Source organism: Narcine bancroftii, chromosome 10, assembly GCF_036971445.1.
Source record: "Narcine bancroftii isolate sNarBan1 chromosome 10, sNarBan1.hap1, whole genome shotgun sequence".
Lineage (NCBI taxonomy): Eukaryota > Metazoa > Chordata > Chondrichthyes > Torpediniformes > Narcinidae > Narcine > Narcine bancroftii.
In genome coordinates, this window is record NC_091478.1 from 14,225,153 (window position 1) to 14,243,473 (window position 18,321).

Here is an 18,321-nt window from a genome sequence, read left to right on the forward strand (position 1 = left end):
TGGAAACGGGTGACTTTCTGCTGTCCCTTTCCCACTGGTTTTGTCAGCTAATGCTGGGGATACGAGTAGGGGTAGAGGCCGTCAATCCCCGATGTGAAATGATGTCATTTGATGCCGGCGTGCTGACTGCTTTCTTTTTCCACTGGACTCTGTCCCAGTTAATTCCCCATTAATTCCAGGGACAAAGCGCTATAGATAAAAGACATCAGTTTAAGTCCCATATAGTCAAGACACAACTGAGCCAGCAATGTGTAGTCTAACTTCAATCATACAATTCGGTAATCTGTGTTCCAAATTCACACACCATATCTTAACATCCAGTGAGGTTTTCACTTGAATCACCATTGAGGCAGAGAACGCCAACACCTGTCACATGGCAGGAGCTCAGCACGAACAAGAACCAGTGTCCAAAAGAGCAGCTGGGCTTTCGCTAACAGGCATACTGCCAGGAATTAATAGCTGTTCTCCGGCTTCCTTGCAACCTGGATCCACTTCAGCTCTTCTAACCCCACATGATTCATCTTTGCAAGAAAGTTTAAAATCAATCAAATTTTATGTATAAATGGGAGGGAATAAAACTCACAAAGATTAAATTGTTGCATTAGAGGTGCACACCCAAGGGCCATTTTTAATCTGTTGCTTATCCCAGTCACACTGAAAAGTGAACAAGTACACCGAAAAATATTGATATTAAATTTCTGTTCTGACATGAACGTTGATCCGATTTTATCTTTCTTCAGATGACTTGACACAGCTGGCAGCCATATTAAACTGTTTAAATTGGGGGTCTTCACCTGCTGTAGAACTCCTTGACGACCAGTTCCAATCACATTTTGGGTACCCAAATGTAACCGAGAGATCAGGGTTTTTACAACTTAATTCGCCCAGTTTTCAGATTTATTGTCAGAGTAGATACATGACACCACATACAACCCTGAGACTCTTTTTTCTGTAGGCGAGGCAGAGTTACCACTTATTGGTGGTGCAAAAAAAAACAACTCTACACAATGTACATGTAAACAAATAAATAAAAGTAAACAAACTGATTATGCAATATAGAGAGGGGAAAAAAATAAAGTGCAAAATTAAGACTCCTTAAATGAGTCCCTGATTGAGTTTGTTGTTGAGGAGTCTGATGGTGGAGGGGGAGCAGCTGCTTCTGAACCTGGTGGTGCGAGTCTTGTGGGACCTGATGGTAGCAGTGAGAGGAGAGTGTGTGCTTGGTGGTGTGGATCCTTGATCATTGCTGCTGCTCTCCGACTGCAAGGTTCCCCATGGATGTTCTCAAAGGTGGGGAGGGTTTTGCCTGTGATGTCCATTACCTTTTTCAGGGCTTTACAATCAGGGGTATTGGTGACCATCTGTCCCCAGGTCAATCGTTTGACCACTGGTGAAAACAACGGTTCCTGCTCCTCCCATATCTGTGTTGAGATTGGTAAAAGTTAAGAAAATTGACCCAGTCTACAATCCAGAAAATGGAGTTGCAAGAATACTGAAATGAGAACAGGTAACAATTTCTAGTTTAAATCGCAAACATAAAGAGGCAAAGAGAGTTAATATCTCCAGTCAATGAGCTTTCAACAGTTCTGAAACCTTAATTCTGTTTCTTTCTCCACCAATGCTGTCTAATCTCGTGAGTACTGCTAATATCTTCCATTGTTATCAAAGAAGCTTACTTAGAACTACAACCTCTGAGTGTCCCTTTAAAAGATTATGTTACGATGCACCAGAAACATAGAGTCATCGAGAGAAGCAGTGCAGAAATAGGCCCTTCAGCCTATCAGTTGCATGCCAGTCATGAAACATTCTTTACACTATACCAACATTACTCAGATTTTCATTAGCTTCTTTGAACCAAAACAAGATATACCATAAAATGCCTGTTATCCAGAATTCAAGTATCCGGCAGCATCAAGCAACCAGCAAAAAAAAATTTGGGGAAATAAATAGGGGAAAAATACGACATTTTAAAATTGCCACCCCCTAGAGGCCAATTCAATAATCCATGCAACATGCAATCTCAAGCAACAGGCAAATTCATTTATCCAGCATCTACCAATCCCCATAGGTGCCAGATACCAGGGGTTTTTTTTAAACTGTAGTCTGTCTTTCTTGTACTGCACTCCTGAGTATGATTCCTTGATTGGCAACGTAGCAATCTAAACAGAGTCATTTTAACAGACAATATACATGAGCCACAAAGTTAAACAAGTATTTAGAACATTGATCATTACCTTTGAGATGTATTAGGCCATTTGTAGGAGTCTGATCTAGGCTCTTGAAAGGTGTTTTTTTGCTAGCTCAGTCACTGGTACACTGAGGTCACATCAGAACTGGTACTCTGAGGGTATATTCTGTATCCCTAAAATTGAGTTAACAGAGATCATCTCCTCTCCCATGCTGACATTCCACAGGGTGAATACCTGGCAATCTTCCCCAGCATCTTAAGAGAGCAGCACAGGCATAAGGGCTTTAGCAGCTCAAGAAGGTTGATCACTACTTTATCACGGAACACAGCATTGGAAATGTTTATTAAAACGTACACTGAACAGACCTCTCCAACTCAGTGATGCTGCCATATCATTGCTCAGGATCTGAGGAACATGCTGTTTAAAATCTCTGCTCCATCAGAACCACTTGGCGACTCTGAAAACATACTTCAGGACATTGTATCCTGCCCCCCAAATAGTCCAGAATCCTCAACATAAATCTAGTTGCTTTCTGAGATGAAAAAAAAATAGGGTTGGCAGATCATGACTATGCAATTCTGCATTAACATCTCGTAAACAACAGCCTTATCCTTTGGAATGATATCAAGTGGCATCAACAGTGGCTTGAGGTTCTTCAAAAGGTAGCTCTAAAATGACAACTTTATACAAGAAAATCTGTGCCAGAATTGTAGTCTATCTCTTGTCCATTTCTATCTCATTACATGAAAGCAACATGAAATTGCAGTAATTCAGATGTCAATAGAAATTTGAATAATGGACCAACATTTTCACCGTGCCAGCTCCCTGACAAGAAACTGAAGATTAGGCATGGTTGTACCATTATCCTTTTCTAAATCAACACCATCCTCTATCACTCGCAATTTCTGAAACTGAAAACTATAACCTTGAATATCGCAACTTCTTGCCTTTCAGGATTCAAGTCACCTTCCTTTTACTTCAAGGGATTCCCCGTCCATTTCATTTTAACAAGTTTCCATGTAACATGCTCTCAGTTCTCACTTTTGACTTGGGGCAGGGGTTCTCACGATAGTTTGAGGATCTGTGCGGTTGCAATGGCCCTTTTTCTGAATAAGTTCTTGTCACGTTCAGTAGGAATCCTAGGTTCAATCGATGTGATGTCATAAAGTTGGCTGCCCGATAAAGAATTCTCCAAGTCAGCAGGCCAGAATATAAAGGGTGTCATGCTTAATTAATTATTTAAACAATACACAACATGGTAAATAAATGTTGGGAAATGCACATTAAGGAAGAAGCTGAAGCCCAAACATTTTTTTTCCAAAATGGGAAATGTAATCTCCCAAGGGGTACAGATTAGTCCTCTCTTTTCTTCTGAACTTTGGTTTCTTTGGGGATGATGGGGATAAATCTCAGAAACTGGGTTCAATACACATCTCTCAATACAGTACATCACATATTCAGCAGATACAGTTTATTTTCATTCGGAACTACAATGCTCTTGGGTAGATTTTGTTAAGACAAGATAGTTTGCTTCCTCACTAATTGTTGCTTAGAACAGGCTATTAAAAAACATATTAGACCACACACGAGGTGTAAGATTAGGTATTTTACAGAGAGACTAGTTCATTAATGGCTTCAATGTAAGTGTCGATTGAAGCGATTTCTGTTGACTGCCGTGGAAAAGGCTGCAAACAGCACAGTTGTGGGAGACGGAATTGTTGACGGCAGCCTCAGAGTTAAACTAGGAAAGGGCAGAAATCCCAAAGTTGCTGTCAGTTCTCCTGGCATCATAACAGCAAGTGTTGGAAGTCTTGCGGTCATTACTCCTACAAACTACGGACCATACTTTTCCAACTTCCAGAGGTTCTGGGGCTCATTCACTCTGGCTGGAATTTGCCAACAGTCTTCAATTGTGAAAATTGATGTGATAAATCTATTCAATATGTTTCCCATATCCTAATCATCTGTAATAGTTTTACCCAATTTATCTTCTAATGGGCGCATCTGGTCCATGACCTTCCTTTTACCACTAACTTGCTCCTTAAGCATTTTTGAGTACCTTTGACTGCACTTTGTAATTTGCCTTTTCCTTTTAAAGCTTTCTTCAGTTTCATATAGATGCCTTTTATTTGCTTCCTCATCCCCTTGTTTATTAGTTCATTTGAAACTTTTAAAATATATCTGGGTGATATTTAGTCTTTAACCAGTTTAATCTTGAACCATTAGGTTTTTTTCTCCTTTTATTTTATATTGATTATTTTTGCCCTTCATCATCTATAAAAAGTTTCTCCTGTATGATTTTTAATTGCCATTTTGCAAACAAGGAAAGTAAAACCTGCAGCTTCGGGAAATTTGATATAAAAACAGAAAATGCTGAAAACCCACAGCAGGCCCACCATCTTCTGCTGAAAGAAAAACAGAGTTAATGTTTCAAGTTTGAGACCCTTCCATGGAACAGAACCCTTCATCAAGACCTTGGACTTGAAAACATTATCTCTGGTGTTATGTCCACAGATGATGTCTAACCTTAGTGCTTCCAACTTCTTCTATATTCAATTTTCCATAAGATTTGCCCACCTTTAAAATAGAATACAATATCTCAGTGTCTCTCTCGGTTTCCATGGAGCATATGCTAAACAGCGAGTAATAGACAGAGCTAAGCAGTCTCGCAGCCAACAGATCAGATTAAAGCTCAGTCATTCGACAACTTTCTGACCGTGAGTGACACAGGGCAACTAATGGGGAAAGAGGTTATGGGAACATCCCTTCATCGATAAAGACAAGGCCTGGAATGCAAGTGCTTAAAAAGCAATTGTGTTCAGCCTGAAGTCTAAATGTGTGATCCATTTCTTCTTCCACCATTGTGGAAACTCTTCTTTAGCTAATTGGATTCACTCCACTTGATATCAAGGATGGAACATCGGAGATGGCAAAGTCCCAGTAACAAAATGAACACCTACGGACCTGAAAACCTATATTTCAGATCTAGTAGTATCGCCATCCAATCTGCTCCATATAGTTACAACACTAGCACTGACCAGTTATGGCCCTTTCATAAGTGCAGGCCAAAATGCAATCTGGCCCAATCAATCACCTCTCCATCATCAACAAAATTATTTAAAGGTGCAAGGAAAACTGTTATCAGGCAGCACTCGTTCATTGCTGCTCAGGTCAGTTTTTACCAGAATCTCTTGGCTTGAGACCAGATCGCAGCCTTGTGATGCCATTCCCAAGTCCTTAGCAAATGAAGCAACCCATTCCTGCATGCAACATGCTCTGTACAGTATTCAGAGCATGCCAGAAAAATGACATGTAGCATTTGTGCAGAAAGGATGTTACACGTCACTTTCTCCATGTCCAGCAAGAGAGAATCATTTAACTATTGGTGCACTGTTAGACAGAAGCAAACACACAAAACTGAAGAGACTGTACAACATGCTTTAATCGGCAAAGACATCCACAGAGCCAGGCTGGCTGTACCTCAGCAACTCTGAGTGCGTCTTCGGAGGGCCAGCTCAGACTTATATCCCGGAGGGTGATTGACACCTGACTGGGTGGGGCTTGATCCATTCAGGTCGGCTGATTGACAGCCAGCCAGGTGTTGTCCTGTCCCCCATAATCTCCTGCAGGTACAGAGGTTGCCCCCTGCAGTAGGCCAGTGGTGTACCACCACATTAACCTACCCTTGACACTTAATCATGTCTGCCACCATCAAGTGTTTAGGGTCACTACTAAGCCGAAACTCACATTAGTCCTATGAATACTACGGTGAGTGGCTGGGTATCATTACTTGCCTCCCAATGACCCAAAACATGATCTACAAGGCATGAGCCTGACAGAATAACCTGCACTTTCCTGTATAAATGCAGCTCCAGCAACACTCAGAAGACATGACAACAATCCAAAACAAAGCAACCCACTTGATTTGTTATTCCATCCTTTCCTCTTTCACGTTGATTCTCTCCACCCTCTCTCGTGGCTGCAGTGTGTGTGCTACCTTCAGACAACATTGCACTCAGGCATCGAGGCTATCCCAAAGCATCTTGCACTCCCTCAGAATTGCAAAAAATCTGGGCAGCCAGGGCATAGGAATACCACCACTTGCAGGTTCGCCTCCAAGTCACATGCCAACCTGTCTTGGAAATGCAGCATCTCTTCCCACAATCCCCAGCCCTAAATCCTGAAATTCAGAGCCTAAAGTTACTGAGCGAGTTCCATTACCAGAGGAACTGCATCAATTTGAAGAGGTAGCTCACCACAACATTAGCAATAAATGCTGAACAACCCATAGATATCAAGGTCCAAATAAAACTGATCAAATACTAATAAAGACCTGATTAGGCGGGGCAGGGAAGCATCTCCAGTCATTCTCCTTTGATCCTGTCCTCCAGTGCTGTCGGTGCGAAGTTTGCAAACTTTTCCCCATTTCCTGTACACTCCAGTTTCCCGCCACATCCCAAAAATGGGATTAATAGGTTGGTGGGCCACGAGTATGTGGACAATTGGTAGAGCCTGGGTCGGGTTGGAGGTGGGTTGATGGGAATGTGGAGAGGGGAGAGGAAATTAACAGGGTCATTAGGATTGTTCTGAGAGTCAGCACGGACTCTGAGGGATAAGATAACCTCCTTCTCTGTTGTTGTTAGTAAATATGTGGCTCGATAGAAATGTTGCTCTTTCCTAAACCATTGAAAATGAAAGTAAGATGTTAAAAAAAAGGCTAAACTTGATAGGGTGCTCCCCTACTTATGAAGGTCGAACTTATAATTTTTCAGTTACGGTGGTACAATAGTGTGACTGTTGATATTTATTTTCATGTAATATAAGGTCATCAAAAGCATCGTTGATTTTACCAATAAACATTAATAACTCCTCTAAGGTGAATTCTTTGTAGGCTCCTTGGTAGTTCAGTTGGAAAGCTTGCAGGGACTGATAGAGCACTTTCAAGCGAGAGTGGGGCAGCAGGATCAGTGTGTGGACTGATACAGCGCTAAGGGGGAAGAGTGGGGCAGTGGGATCAGTTTGGGGACTGGTGTTCTACAAGATATAGCTGTATTCTTATGGGTTTGTCGAAATATGCACCCATCATGAATTGAGGAGCATCTGTAGTGCTTAAAGGGGGATCTAACTGTGAAATAGACATCTGAAATCACCGAAACCTGGACTATTATATGCATTTTGAATTCACAGGCAGCTCTTCCTTGTACTGTTACTTTGTAGTTAATATGCAGCACAATTTCAGATTGTCATGTTCTCTAAGCTCTGTATTACCCAGATCAGATGAGATGAAACAAGGTTTGTATTAAGGAAGCCACAGGAGTGTTGCAGCTAGCTATTGTTCACCTCAATTTGGGATAGAATTCCAGGTTCCCTTTCCATGTAGGTGGGCCAAATCATATCTTTCCTGCTAAGAGATAGGAAACAAACCATCAATGGTCAGCTCCTCCTGGGATAAGACCCAAAGCAGTATGGACACACTCTAAGTCCAGTTGAGCTGGAGAGCAGAGGCACTTACCTCATCAGTGCTCTCCATGGAGAGCTGTGACTTCTCAGCTTTAATTGGGAGAACTGTGTCCTGACCAGACAGACCTGATGGCCCGTTCATTTCAATGAACACCCCCAGTCAGAAGTAAAAGAGATTAATTTTAAAAATAAATTCAGTCTAATGCTTTCAATCTTTTTTTGTAGTGCTTTAATATTTAATATTTTATATCTTTTTAACTTTTTAAGTTATTCTCAGCAATGTTGGGAGTTATCGAAATGATCCAGCTTATCAGGGACATTGAAGAACTCCATCAAATTTAGGCGAACAGGATAGTAACAAGCTCTTCCGGCCCACATGTCCATGTCACTCAAAATGCCTAATTAACCTTCAAACCCTATACTTTTTCTGGAGGGTGGAAGGAAACCGGAGCACCCAGAGGAAACCCATGCAGTTGCCGGAGAATGTGCAACCTCCTTAAAGACAGCACCGGATTCGAACCTGGGTCGCTGGCACTGTAATAGCGCAGCGCTAACCGGAACGCTAACTGTGCTGCAGCTCAACCTTCACGGAAGCCCCCCCCCCCTCCCCCATTCTGCCTTCTACCAAAATTGGTCAGGGCATTCTGACAATGGGATCACAGCAGTACTGAGCCTGATGTTCACTTGATGTGCTACCTTATCTCCTGTCCCCAACAGCCCAAGAAAGTGTGGGTATGTGGGGCCACGTCAGCAGGTTGAACTCGGGTCTTTTCTTTAGTTCAATACCTAACATCACCTGCTGAAAGGTACCTGCTTTCAAACAGAATGGGTGAAGGTTTGGTTTTGCCAAAGTATTCAAACAGATACCTATTCTCATAGTTTATATAGCATGGAAACAGGAGCATTTGTTCACCCTAATCATCGAGCACCCGTTTACACTCAAACTGCTTTATTCTCCTTACATTCTCATTCACTCCCTCCAGATTTTACCACTCACTAGGTGAAATTCAGTGACCAATTAACCTACCAGCCCACACGTCCCCGAGATGGGTTAGGGTTAGAGTTAGGGCTAGCCTAACCCTGACCCTGAGATGTGGGAAGAAACTAGGACACCCAAAAGAAACCAACAGAGTCACAGAGAAAGCAAGTGAACTCCACACAGACAGCAGCAGAGGTCAACATCAACCCCTGATCACTGGGGCTGAACCACTACAGTGACATTAAAGGGAACTTGTTCAAGATTCCAGTGAGCTGCTGCTTCCCAAATAACCGTAACCAGCAAAACAGCCAAAGGCTTGGCAGAGGGGAAAACAGATGGAAAAAGTAAGGGAAATGGATTAACATGCTGCTGTTCATTTTGCCACAGGGTGACTCAGGAGGACCACTGACCTGTCTGAAAGATGGACGGTATCAGATCTATGGAGTAGTGAGCTGGGGGGATCGCTGTGGAATTAAGAACAAGCCTGGGATTTATGCCCGCGTCACCACATTCGTTAACTGGATTAAAGGAATAATTAACTAGGTTTAAATTTTTCAATATAGGAGTTGAAATCAAAATTTAACTTTGGTAATAGTATGTGTTACTTACTTATATTAATTGGTTTTAAAATATAACTAAATCTTATAGGTATTTTCCAAAGAATACCATGAAAGAAACCCTCTGTCTATAATGTATCTGGCAAGCTGGCAATTACAATAATAATTTAAAAACTCATATACTGAGCTTTTTCATTTAGATATGACTGAGGAAGGGATAAAATATACAACTCCAGACTGATTTTTTAACAGCTGAAAAATGTTTTCCATTGCAATTTTAATTATTTGAAGGACACAGATCATATTTTCATTTCACAAAATCACAAGTTAAAGGAAAAGAAGTAGGCCATTTGGCCCATCGAGTCAGCTCCACAACTCCACCCAGTTCCGGCCTTTTCTCCATATCCCTTGATACCCTAATAGATAACTGTCAGTCTCCTCCTTTCCATTGTTTAATCAGGCCTAATTATAAATACTCCTATTTTTCATCACCACACTCAGAACCAATTTGAATTGACAGCAGTTGAAGTAGTGACTATCCTCCATGTCAGTGTTCAACCACTAAATCTGCTCATCAGACTTCTATCTTCGCTACATCCACAAAGGAATAGAGTGCAAAGGTTTCCCAAAGTCCTGGATTGATAATTTAATGCACTGATGACCACATATATTCATGTAAAAGTATAGATTTTTTTAAAAAAGACCATTTTTATTGTTAATTATAACATCAATACTATTTTGGTTTATAATGTGAAAAATAAAAAAAATGTAAAAATAAATTTAAAAAAATACTATTTTGTTGGAGGTAGCGACTTACGTTGTTTGAGGAGTCACGAGTTCCGATGGCTGGCCAAAACCAGGTGGTAAGATCACATTCAAGGTATTGAGAGCTCCAATGGGCAGGTGGACAGTCAGGAACAAGTGGCAAGTCCACGTCTGAGGTATCAGGAGCTCCGATGGGTGGGCAGCCAGGGCCTAGATGAGAGTCTGCAGTCAAGGTGTCGGGAGATCCAATGAGCAGGCGGGGGGGGGGGGGGGGGGGTGTCAATATTTACACAATATCAACCTTTACAGGAGTATAAATGGTATTTGAGAACAGTCAGGAGTATACTTACATTTGTGGCATGGTTAGTGCTATGCCCCTACAGCGCCAGCAATTGGGACCGGGGTCCGTAAGGAATTTGTACATTCTCCCCACGTCTGTGTGGGTTTTCCCTGGGGCCTCCAGTTTCTTCATTTGAAACATACTCGGGCTATAGGATAATTGAGTGTAAATTGAATGGCACGAACTCATTGGCCAAAATGGCCTGTTACCATGCTGTATGTCTAAACTTAAATACATTTAAATTTAATTTTTTTAATTAAAAATTAAAAAATTTAAAAGTTAAAAATTTAATTTATGAAAGGTCAGTTTTATTTGGCATCTGAATTGGAAACAGAAAATGATATAAACTCAGCAACCTAACAAATACCTTTTTATTTAATTATGCAAGTTATAGGGTCATGCAGCAATGAACAGACCTTTCGGCCCAACAAGTCTGTGTGGACCAAGTTGGCATTCTGGATTAATCGCATTTGTCTGCACTTTGTCTATATCCCTCTAAGCCCCTCCAATCCAAAAATCTGTCCAAATGTCTCCTTTTTTCTCCCAAATATTTTATTAACATTGAAATTTCACATCCAAAAATACACAGTACATAAGTCAAAAAGATACATTACACTTAAATCGTATCATTTCATCCAAGCTACCCCACATTTTAATCAAACAGGTTATATTGTATTGATATTTTACATTTGATAGCTCATTCCAGATCCAAACAATCTTTTGAGTGAAAATATTGCCTCTTGGGTTGTTCCCAATCCTTTCCCCTTTCACCTTCAGCCTAAATGCCCTCTAGATCTAGAATCGTCTACCCTGGGAATATTTCTCCAAGCATTTACTTTATCCATGCCCTTCAGTTTTGTAGACCTCTACAAGACCACTCGTCTGCCTCCTTCACTCTTGGGAATAAAGACCCAACCTATCCAACTCCTCTATCAATTTATCTTAAAATTAAATTCTCAGATTTCTAATGGTGATTTGTTGAAATATTTCTGATAAATATCATGACCATTTCTAGCTCTGGATTGAAGCACATGCAATAATGCCTGGCCATCTAGTCTATTTTTAAAATGTTACCTAGCCAAGCTACTTTTAACTTTTACCTACAATGTTACTGTTGAGTCCCAAGAAACAGACATGACAAGTCAGCTCTGCATAATAGGGAGTATTAAAGTTTAACTGAGTGTCAAAAAAATGTGAAGTTTGAGGTGTTGACTGTGTTTATTGCATTGTTAGATTCTTCAAGACTGTGACTACTAGAATTCAATGGTCTTTAAATTATATCATGAAACAAAAATCTCAGTTTTCTCAGTAGTGAATTCAGACACTATCCAAATTGTCAGTTAAAATTATTTCACTCCAAAACAACCAGCAGTCAGCATTATTCTTTTGCTTAAAAATATAAAGCTTTAAGCCTGACACAATTGCAACCATTTCCCACCTGCTCTCATGGGCACTTGACTGGAATAATTATAAATGAATAATACCTGTTATCATTTATCATTACTACCTAATGGCAATTTACTTCCACATGTTCTGCTATAAATTTTGGTGCCGAGGCAAAACCTGTCAGATCTTTTGTATTCATGTTTATCGGACCAGTAAATGAATCGTGGCTGGTTCCCAAATACCATTTAAGACACAAGGCCAGCATTTCACGCGTTGACCTCAATGGTGGTCTTCAGAACGCAGCAGCAAGAAAGGCGTGCTGGCACTGATGGTGTCATTTCAAAATTGATGGTAGTGGGTTCAGTTCTAAGGAAGGGCATTTGAGCTAGCAGAATTACCAGCCAATAGCAGCAGACTGCAGTCAATCCAGTTTCCAGCTGTTGCACACCTCATTGCACCACTGGCACCAGATGGGCAACGTCAAGGAAATGCTCCTGCATAACCCCTCCTCACTGAAGAAAATTTTATGCAGAGCCCTCTTCCCATGATCATCTTTTCTTTGAAGTGACTTGCATTAATTATTTTAGCAATGGGCACAGGAACTACTGAATTCCAGGAATGCATTCAGAGAAGATCAAACAAACTGGCATAATTGCAGAAATTTTAATCAACCTCCTTGGAAGTGAAGCACATGCTCCTATTCAGAGGACAGAGTCTCAGTTCATTTCTTGTTCCTTCTGACAGTAGCTGAGCACAGTTTCCTGCACTTCCAATCTTATCCCTGCATTCTTAGTCCTCCTGTTTATAGACTGCTGAGGGTCCTGAACTTCACACAATGCCAACAGTAGTTCCTCAAATGCTTAGATATTGAAGGATCTTGCTGTTTAAATCTGGTCATTGACACTTCTAAAACAGCTTTATGTGTTTCATCCTGTCTGGGAGCGATTCACACCTGTCTGAGGCGGTTCTTATTATCTCTTTGCCTGTTTCATGCATTGTCAACATCATGCAAGATTAAATATCATCGACTTGTGGATTAAGTCTGTGGTGTCAGTTCTTTTTATGTTTCAGTTCTTAGTACTCATGCAGTCAGGAGGGCTGCAGTAATGAAGGCTGCTGCTTAGACATAGATCTTAAAAATCCTGAGTGTGAACTTGGGGTCAGCAGTACTCGCTGTTGTTTGGCAGCTCTAGGTGCCATGTGAGAATTTAAAATGGCATCCACCGCACATGAACATAAGAAATAGGATCAGGATTTGGCCATCCTGCTCTGCCATTCAATGTGATCATGCCTGATCTGATGATGGGCTCATCTCCACCTATCTGCCTTTCCCCATAGAAATCTATCCAACCTTGCCTTAAATATATTTACTGTGGTCACCTCCACTGCTTCAATGGGCAGCCAATTCTACAGATTTACCACCCTCTGGGAAAATCAGTTCCTCCTCATCTCTGTCCCTGAATCCCCTAGTCTGGTCTCCCCTATCAATGGAAACAACTTCATTCATTCAGGTGCCTTACTGATCGGCATGGGTGATCATATCTCTCCATCCATCACAAACTCTGGCCCTCCCAAATTGTAGTTGTTGCCTCCTCTGTTCTCCTTCGGTGAAGGCTCTTTCTTCGCGCTGAGGGAAAAATACTGAAGCATTTTCCTGTTGCCTTCTTCAGTTGCAGTGTCCATACTGGATGGGTAACCCTGACCATTGATCAGCAGATTCATCTGTCCAGCTTTTTAAATTTTACAATATATTCCAATTTGTAGAATCTGATTGTAAAAACCATCCACCACCTGACCCTGATTGGGAGGCCAAACAGGTACTACATCTTGCCCAAGGGTGACCTGTAGTCAATCAAATGGAAGGAGTGCCTTACACCTCCTTTTGCTGTGCAACTGCGCAGCAACGACACCAGTAACAACTTGCCTACCTCAATATTATCGATGCCTTTCATCATTTTGTTTCTATAAGATCCCCTCTCATTCTTCTAAGTTCCAGCAAGTGCAATCCCAGGTGGCACAATCTCATTTTACAGGCTAATCCCTTCATTCCTGGAATCAACCTGGTGAACCTCCTCTGCACCACCTCCAAAGCCTGTACAAATTCCTCAAGTAAGGAGACCAGAACGACATGCAGTACTCCAAATGCAGTCTCACCAGTACTTTGTACAGTAGCAACATAACCTCCCTGCTCTTAAATTCAAACCCTCTTGCCAAGAAGGCCAACATTCCACTTGCCTTCTTGATAGTCTGCTCCACCTGCAAACCAACCTTTTACGATTCATGCACTCCTAAACCCTCCTGCATGTTAGTTTGCACACAGCTTTTGGCAATATTGCTCAAGACATTAGTGGGTGTAAGGGAACAATGAGCAACATACGTGATACTAATTCTGCCAGTTTGAAAATCCATCATCCAGCTGGTGGCCTCTCTTAATCTCAAGTTAAATAAGTTTACAATAGCCGGAGAATGCAATTTAAAGGAATCCTCAGCTGAAGTACTGGTCAATTCCTTCTGCTGCGCCAACTTGACAAGGATTTGGTGCCGTCAGGAGTTTTTTTTTTGAAGTCCACCTGAAATGTTACAACAGGTTACACTTGCTGAGCTGGGCAAATGTAGACATTATAAGCATTAGGGAGCCTTAGAATAGGGTATATCTATGTGAATGAGCAGGAATTACCCTTAAACAGACAATTTCTACCCAGCACGTTCAGAAAGCAATCTGCTTACGCAAACCTCAGCAACAATATCCCTGATGAAATCTGCCATCTGCTGTATCCACAACTGCAGACTTCAGAACAGGGCAACGAGCAACTCTCAACAGATTGCAGGAATCAACAGACACATATGAAACTTTATAAAAACATTTCTAAGGAAGGTTGCCAAGTAGCACTGTTCAAGGATAGAGAATTAGATTTGCTGCAGGATTCCTAGACCAGCAAGCAAAGAAAGCTCGCAGTACTGGGGAATAGAAGGCTTCCAGGATGTCATAGACTACACACATCACAAACCAGACATGGTGTGCCAAGTCTGGGTCATACTAGGAACGAAACAAATTCCATTTGATCTAAAGTGCAAACCATTGATGTCAATGTTCAACAGCCTGGCCAGCTGTACTGATGCCTTCAGTCTGTGATGGTCACATATTCATTTATAGTTTTATTAATCTATCGGTTGTTACCACTGTTGGGGACGCTGACATTTAGTGTCAAAACTTAATTGCCCCAGAACTGAATAGCTTGTGAGGCCTTTTAAGAGTACAGTTAAAAGTTAGCCATTTTGCTGAAGGGAACGAATTATATTTACCTTTCCTTAAAGAGGAGGAAGTGAATTAAATAGGTTTTCACACATCAGTAATGTGATTGTCATAATATACTAATAGCATTTTTATGCCAAATGAATAATTGAATTTGAATTCCATATCAGCCACAGAGATTTGAACTCGTGCCGGATCCTCGATTCCAGTAATTTAACCACTAAAGCTACCATCCCCTTCATTCAAACCGCCAGACTAAATGAGAAGAAATGCATGAGGCAACAGGGATTAAAAAGTTTTTTTTAAATCATTGGACGTATTGTCAAAGTTTTTGTACAGCATGAATTTTGCTGTCACACGGAATGTAATAAAGCACAATTTGCTTCCAAGAACAAGCTATGTGATTTAAGTTTCCACAATAAATCCTCTGGGATAGATTCTCCTTTCCACGCTCTGTCACTGGGAAGAGGTTACAGGGCAGAGCGCGCAAGAGATGTGCAGATGTTCTCAAAAGCTTCCTCAACACTTTCCCGCTAACCTTCAGGAATCCCCGGCCATGACTCAGAAGTGAAGAAGCAGCCTTCAAAATGCAATTGGAAACCAATGGAAAGACTGACGTGGCAGAAGAAGATGACGACTACCTCAGATACTGCCTACCTGCCCTCATCAGAGCCTGTGGATTCCACCTCGGCCTCAGACAGCTTAACATCAATAAAACCAGAGTGGAAATAAATTAATCAGAAGGAAAAGTACTATTTATGCAGCAAGCTGTTGAAGACTTGAAGGATGAGGAAAGGGCCAGCCTAGACAATCACTTCTGTTATAAACAGTAACATTTAAAAGATTATTAATTAACAAAACACATGATTAAGAATGACATGCTTCCTCAATTACCAGGGTGACCAGCAGCATTTGCTTTATGATGAGAAATTTCAAGCGACAAGTTCAGAGGGTTAATTACATGAATGGAACCTGGAGAAAAATCTTCCAAGCCATTGCTGGTGTCCAACCTCCTCCTGTCCACACTTGTTCCCCAATCTGCCCTCCAGACACTTTACCAAGAAACCAATTTCCCACCACCACACTCCTGAATCCGCAGAATGCCCATTCACCACATAAGCATCACTGAGAATCCAATCTCAAGATATGATTGGCTTCCTAACTGTCAAAAGTGAGTGGATTTTAATGAAGTGCCTTCAGTAGGTAACAGTCTGTTGCTCAATGAGAAACATTCTCCCATCAACCATTGGGAGCTTTCTGAATAAAATGTGGCCTTGTGCTCAAGTGAAATGAGTTGGCTGGTAAAGGCTAATAACATTTGCCAATCACAAAAACACAACATTTTAATATGTCTATCATTTTAATGCATAGTTTTTAAATTATAGACAAAACTACAAGTTAAAATTGTTCAGTGCACAAATTGATAGAAAATGAATAAAGAATTGTACCCTGAAGTCCAGACGGTACATCAAATTATGAATGGAAAATTTGACTAAAAATTAAATGTAGCTTATATATAATGTTAGGAAAATGTGCCATTTAAAAACTATGACAGCATTTAGCCATGCAAGCATTTTATTTTTTATCAAGCTTCATCTTGAACCTTTTTGCTTGAAGTATCTCAGTTGCATCTGGCATCACATCAGTCCACTGAGATTCTTCTGTACTTCTGTTTGCCTGAGCTCGCTGATAATAAAGAGGAACATGAGCTTTTGACTTTATGTATAATAATTGTGTTAATACTTTGCAGTCACATTCTATAAGACATCAATCATTTTCCAGTGCACCCATCAAGAAAGCACAAAGAATACCTTCAACCATTAAAACTTCAGAAATTTAGGATACTTTAAATTGTCCTTCAATATAATTTGATTAGACCCTTCACATCATTCTGAGTACACAGACATACAAATTATTTCCTGTACCTTAAAAGGTAATTATTGAACTTGGCGCTCTCCGGGGAGCCTCATCTGCCAGAGGACATATCAGATGTCAGGTTGCACAGTGCACTTTTATATTCTGACCATTCCATTAAAGTTTGAGCTTCCATCACTAAGCTTTTTGAAACTAACCCACCAAAAAAGGTTTCATATTTAATGCTTTATTATCTAAATGCATGGATTCTTGCTGAAATGGGTCTAGGTCAGTAAAACGCCAAATAATAAGTGCAGCCTAACCTGAATCTGCCATTTATTACGATCTTTATTTGACATCAGATGCTGAATGTCTGTCTGATATTCTTATGTTCCCTAATGCTTTCAATTTGACTGACTGTCATATTAAAGCATTATTTTTGGTGAACTCATTTCTTCTCACACCCAATGTTACTCGGTGAACATACTGTTTCAATTTAGATCATATTTTATCTGGTTCACTTGTATACTTTCAACATGTAATACACCTTTAATGATCGTTTGTTATTGATGCACAGATTCAGAGTTTAAGTTGTTTCATCAAAGCAAGGAAATCACCAGTACATCAGACAAAAAGAATATTCTTTAAGAGTTTGTGTGCTGCAAAATCTGGTTGTCTATCATTACAAAGGCTGCAAATTTTCACAAAATTCCTTGTGTCCCACATCACCATGCACATCTTGTGGAGTTAAAGGGGCAGGAAAGGAATGATTACTGAATATCTATACTGTTCAGAAAATTCCAGATCCCCTCAGAAGCCAGACAGAGAGTGAAACAGACTGAACTGAAACATCAGCTCGGTTTCTCTGTCCACACATGCTGACTGTTTCCAGCATTTTCTGGTTTTATTTCTGATTCCCAGCATCTGCAGCTTCTATACAGATGGTTTTATGGATGAGTTATTAATCAATAATTAACAACTGACACAATAACTGGTCACAGTCCTCACCGTGAATTGCTCAAACTGGATGGCAGTATCCTGAGGCTCCGGCCCTTGTGCACAGGACGATTTAGTGGCTTGCCTAGCCATTTCAACTTTGTGATAACCTGGAGGAGTCCAACCAATCCCACGAGTCCAGTTGAGGTCAGACTTGTATGCAACCTAGGAGAAAATATACAATTAATGACCAGGTATGAGAAAGCTCCAGGCCACTTTGACCCAGATTTGCCCAGGATGTTGAAGCACTTTGTAACATCTTAAGCCACAGCATTGACTTTCAAAAGTTAGTGGGGAGATTTTTGATTTTAGCAGATATGCTGAGTTTGCTAATTAGTGTCTTCTTATAGATCAATCACATTTTCCAGTTATGCTGCCCTTCATTTTTATCCTCCAGAGTTATTTCTTATTAAGAAAGCAACAAGGGAGCCCTATTAACAGGATCCTGTCATTGCTGCCCTTTGTACGAGGAGATGAATGCTGGGCTTGGGACATTCCCATCTTTCCCATCTGCAGTGTGGGCAAGTTCCTTGCCTGACCAC

General features: G+C 40.8%; 2 protein-coding genes across 16 annotated transcripts in view; one reads left to right on the plus strand and one right to left on the minus strand.

Moving 5' to 3' along the window:
• Positions 1-12,710, plus strand: part of LOC138744191 (hyaluronan-binding protein 2-like) — a 53,161-nt gene extending 40,451 nt beyond the window's left edge. For all 3 annotated transcript variants that reach the window (XM_069899970.1, XM_069899971.1, XM_069899972.1), the window contains one exon: positions 9,016-12,710. In XM_069899970.1, coding sequence (XP_069756071.1) covers positions 9,016-9,171 — 156 coding nt within the window. In that variant the 3' untranslated portion in view covers positions 9,172-12,710. The remainder of the gene's footprint in view (positions 1-9,015) is intronic.
• A 3,560-nt stretch (positions 12,711-16,270) lies between these two features.
• The window catches only part of nrap (nebulin-related anchoring protein), a 108,945-nt gene continuing 106,894 nt past the window's right edge, over positions 16,271-18,321 (minus strand). For all 13 annotated transcript variants that reach the window (XM_069899961.1, XM_069899958.1, XM_069899964.1 and 10 more), the window contains 2 exons: positions 17,792-17,944; positions 16,271-16,615 (listed from right to left, as the gene is read on the minus strand). In XM_069899961.1, the coding sequence (XP_069756062.1) occupies positions 16,505-16,615; positions 17,792-17,944 (264 nt within the window). In that variant the 3' untranslated portion in view covers positions 16,271-16,504. The remainder of the gene's footprint in view (positions 16,616-17,791; positions 17,945-18,321) is intronic.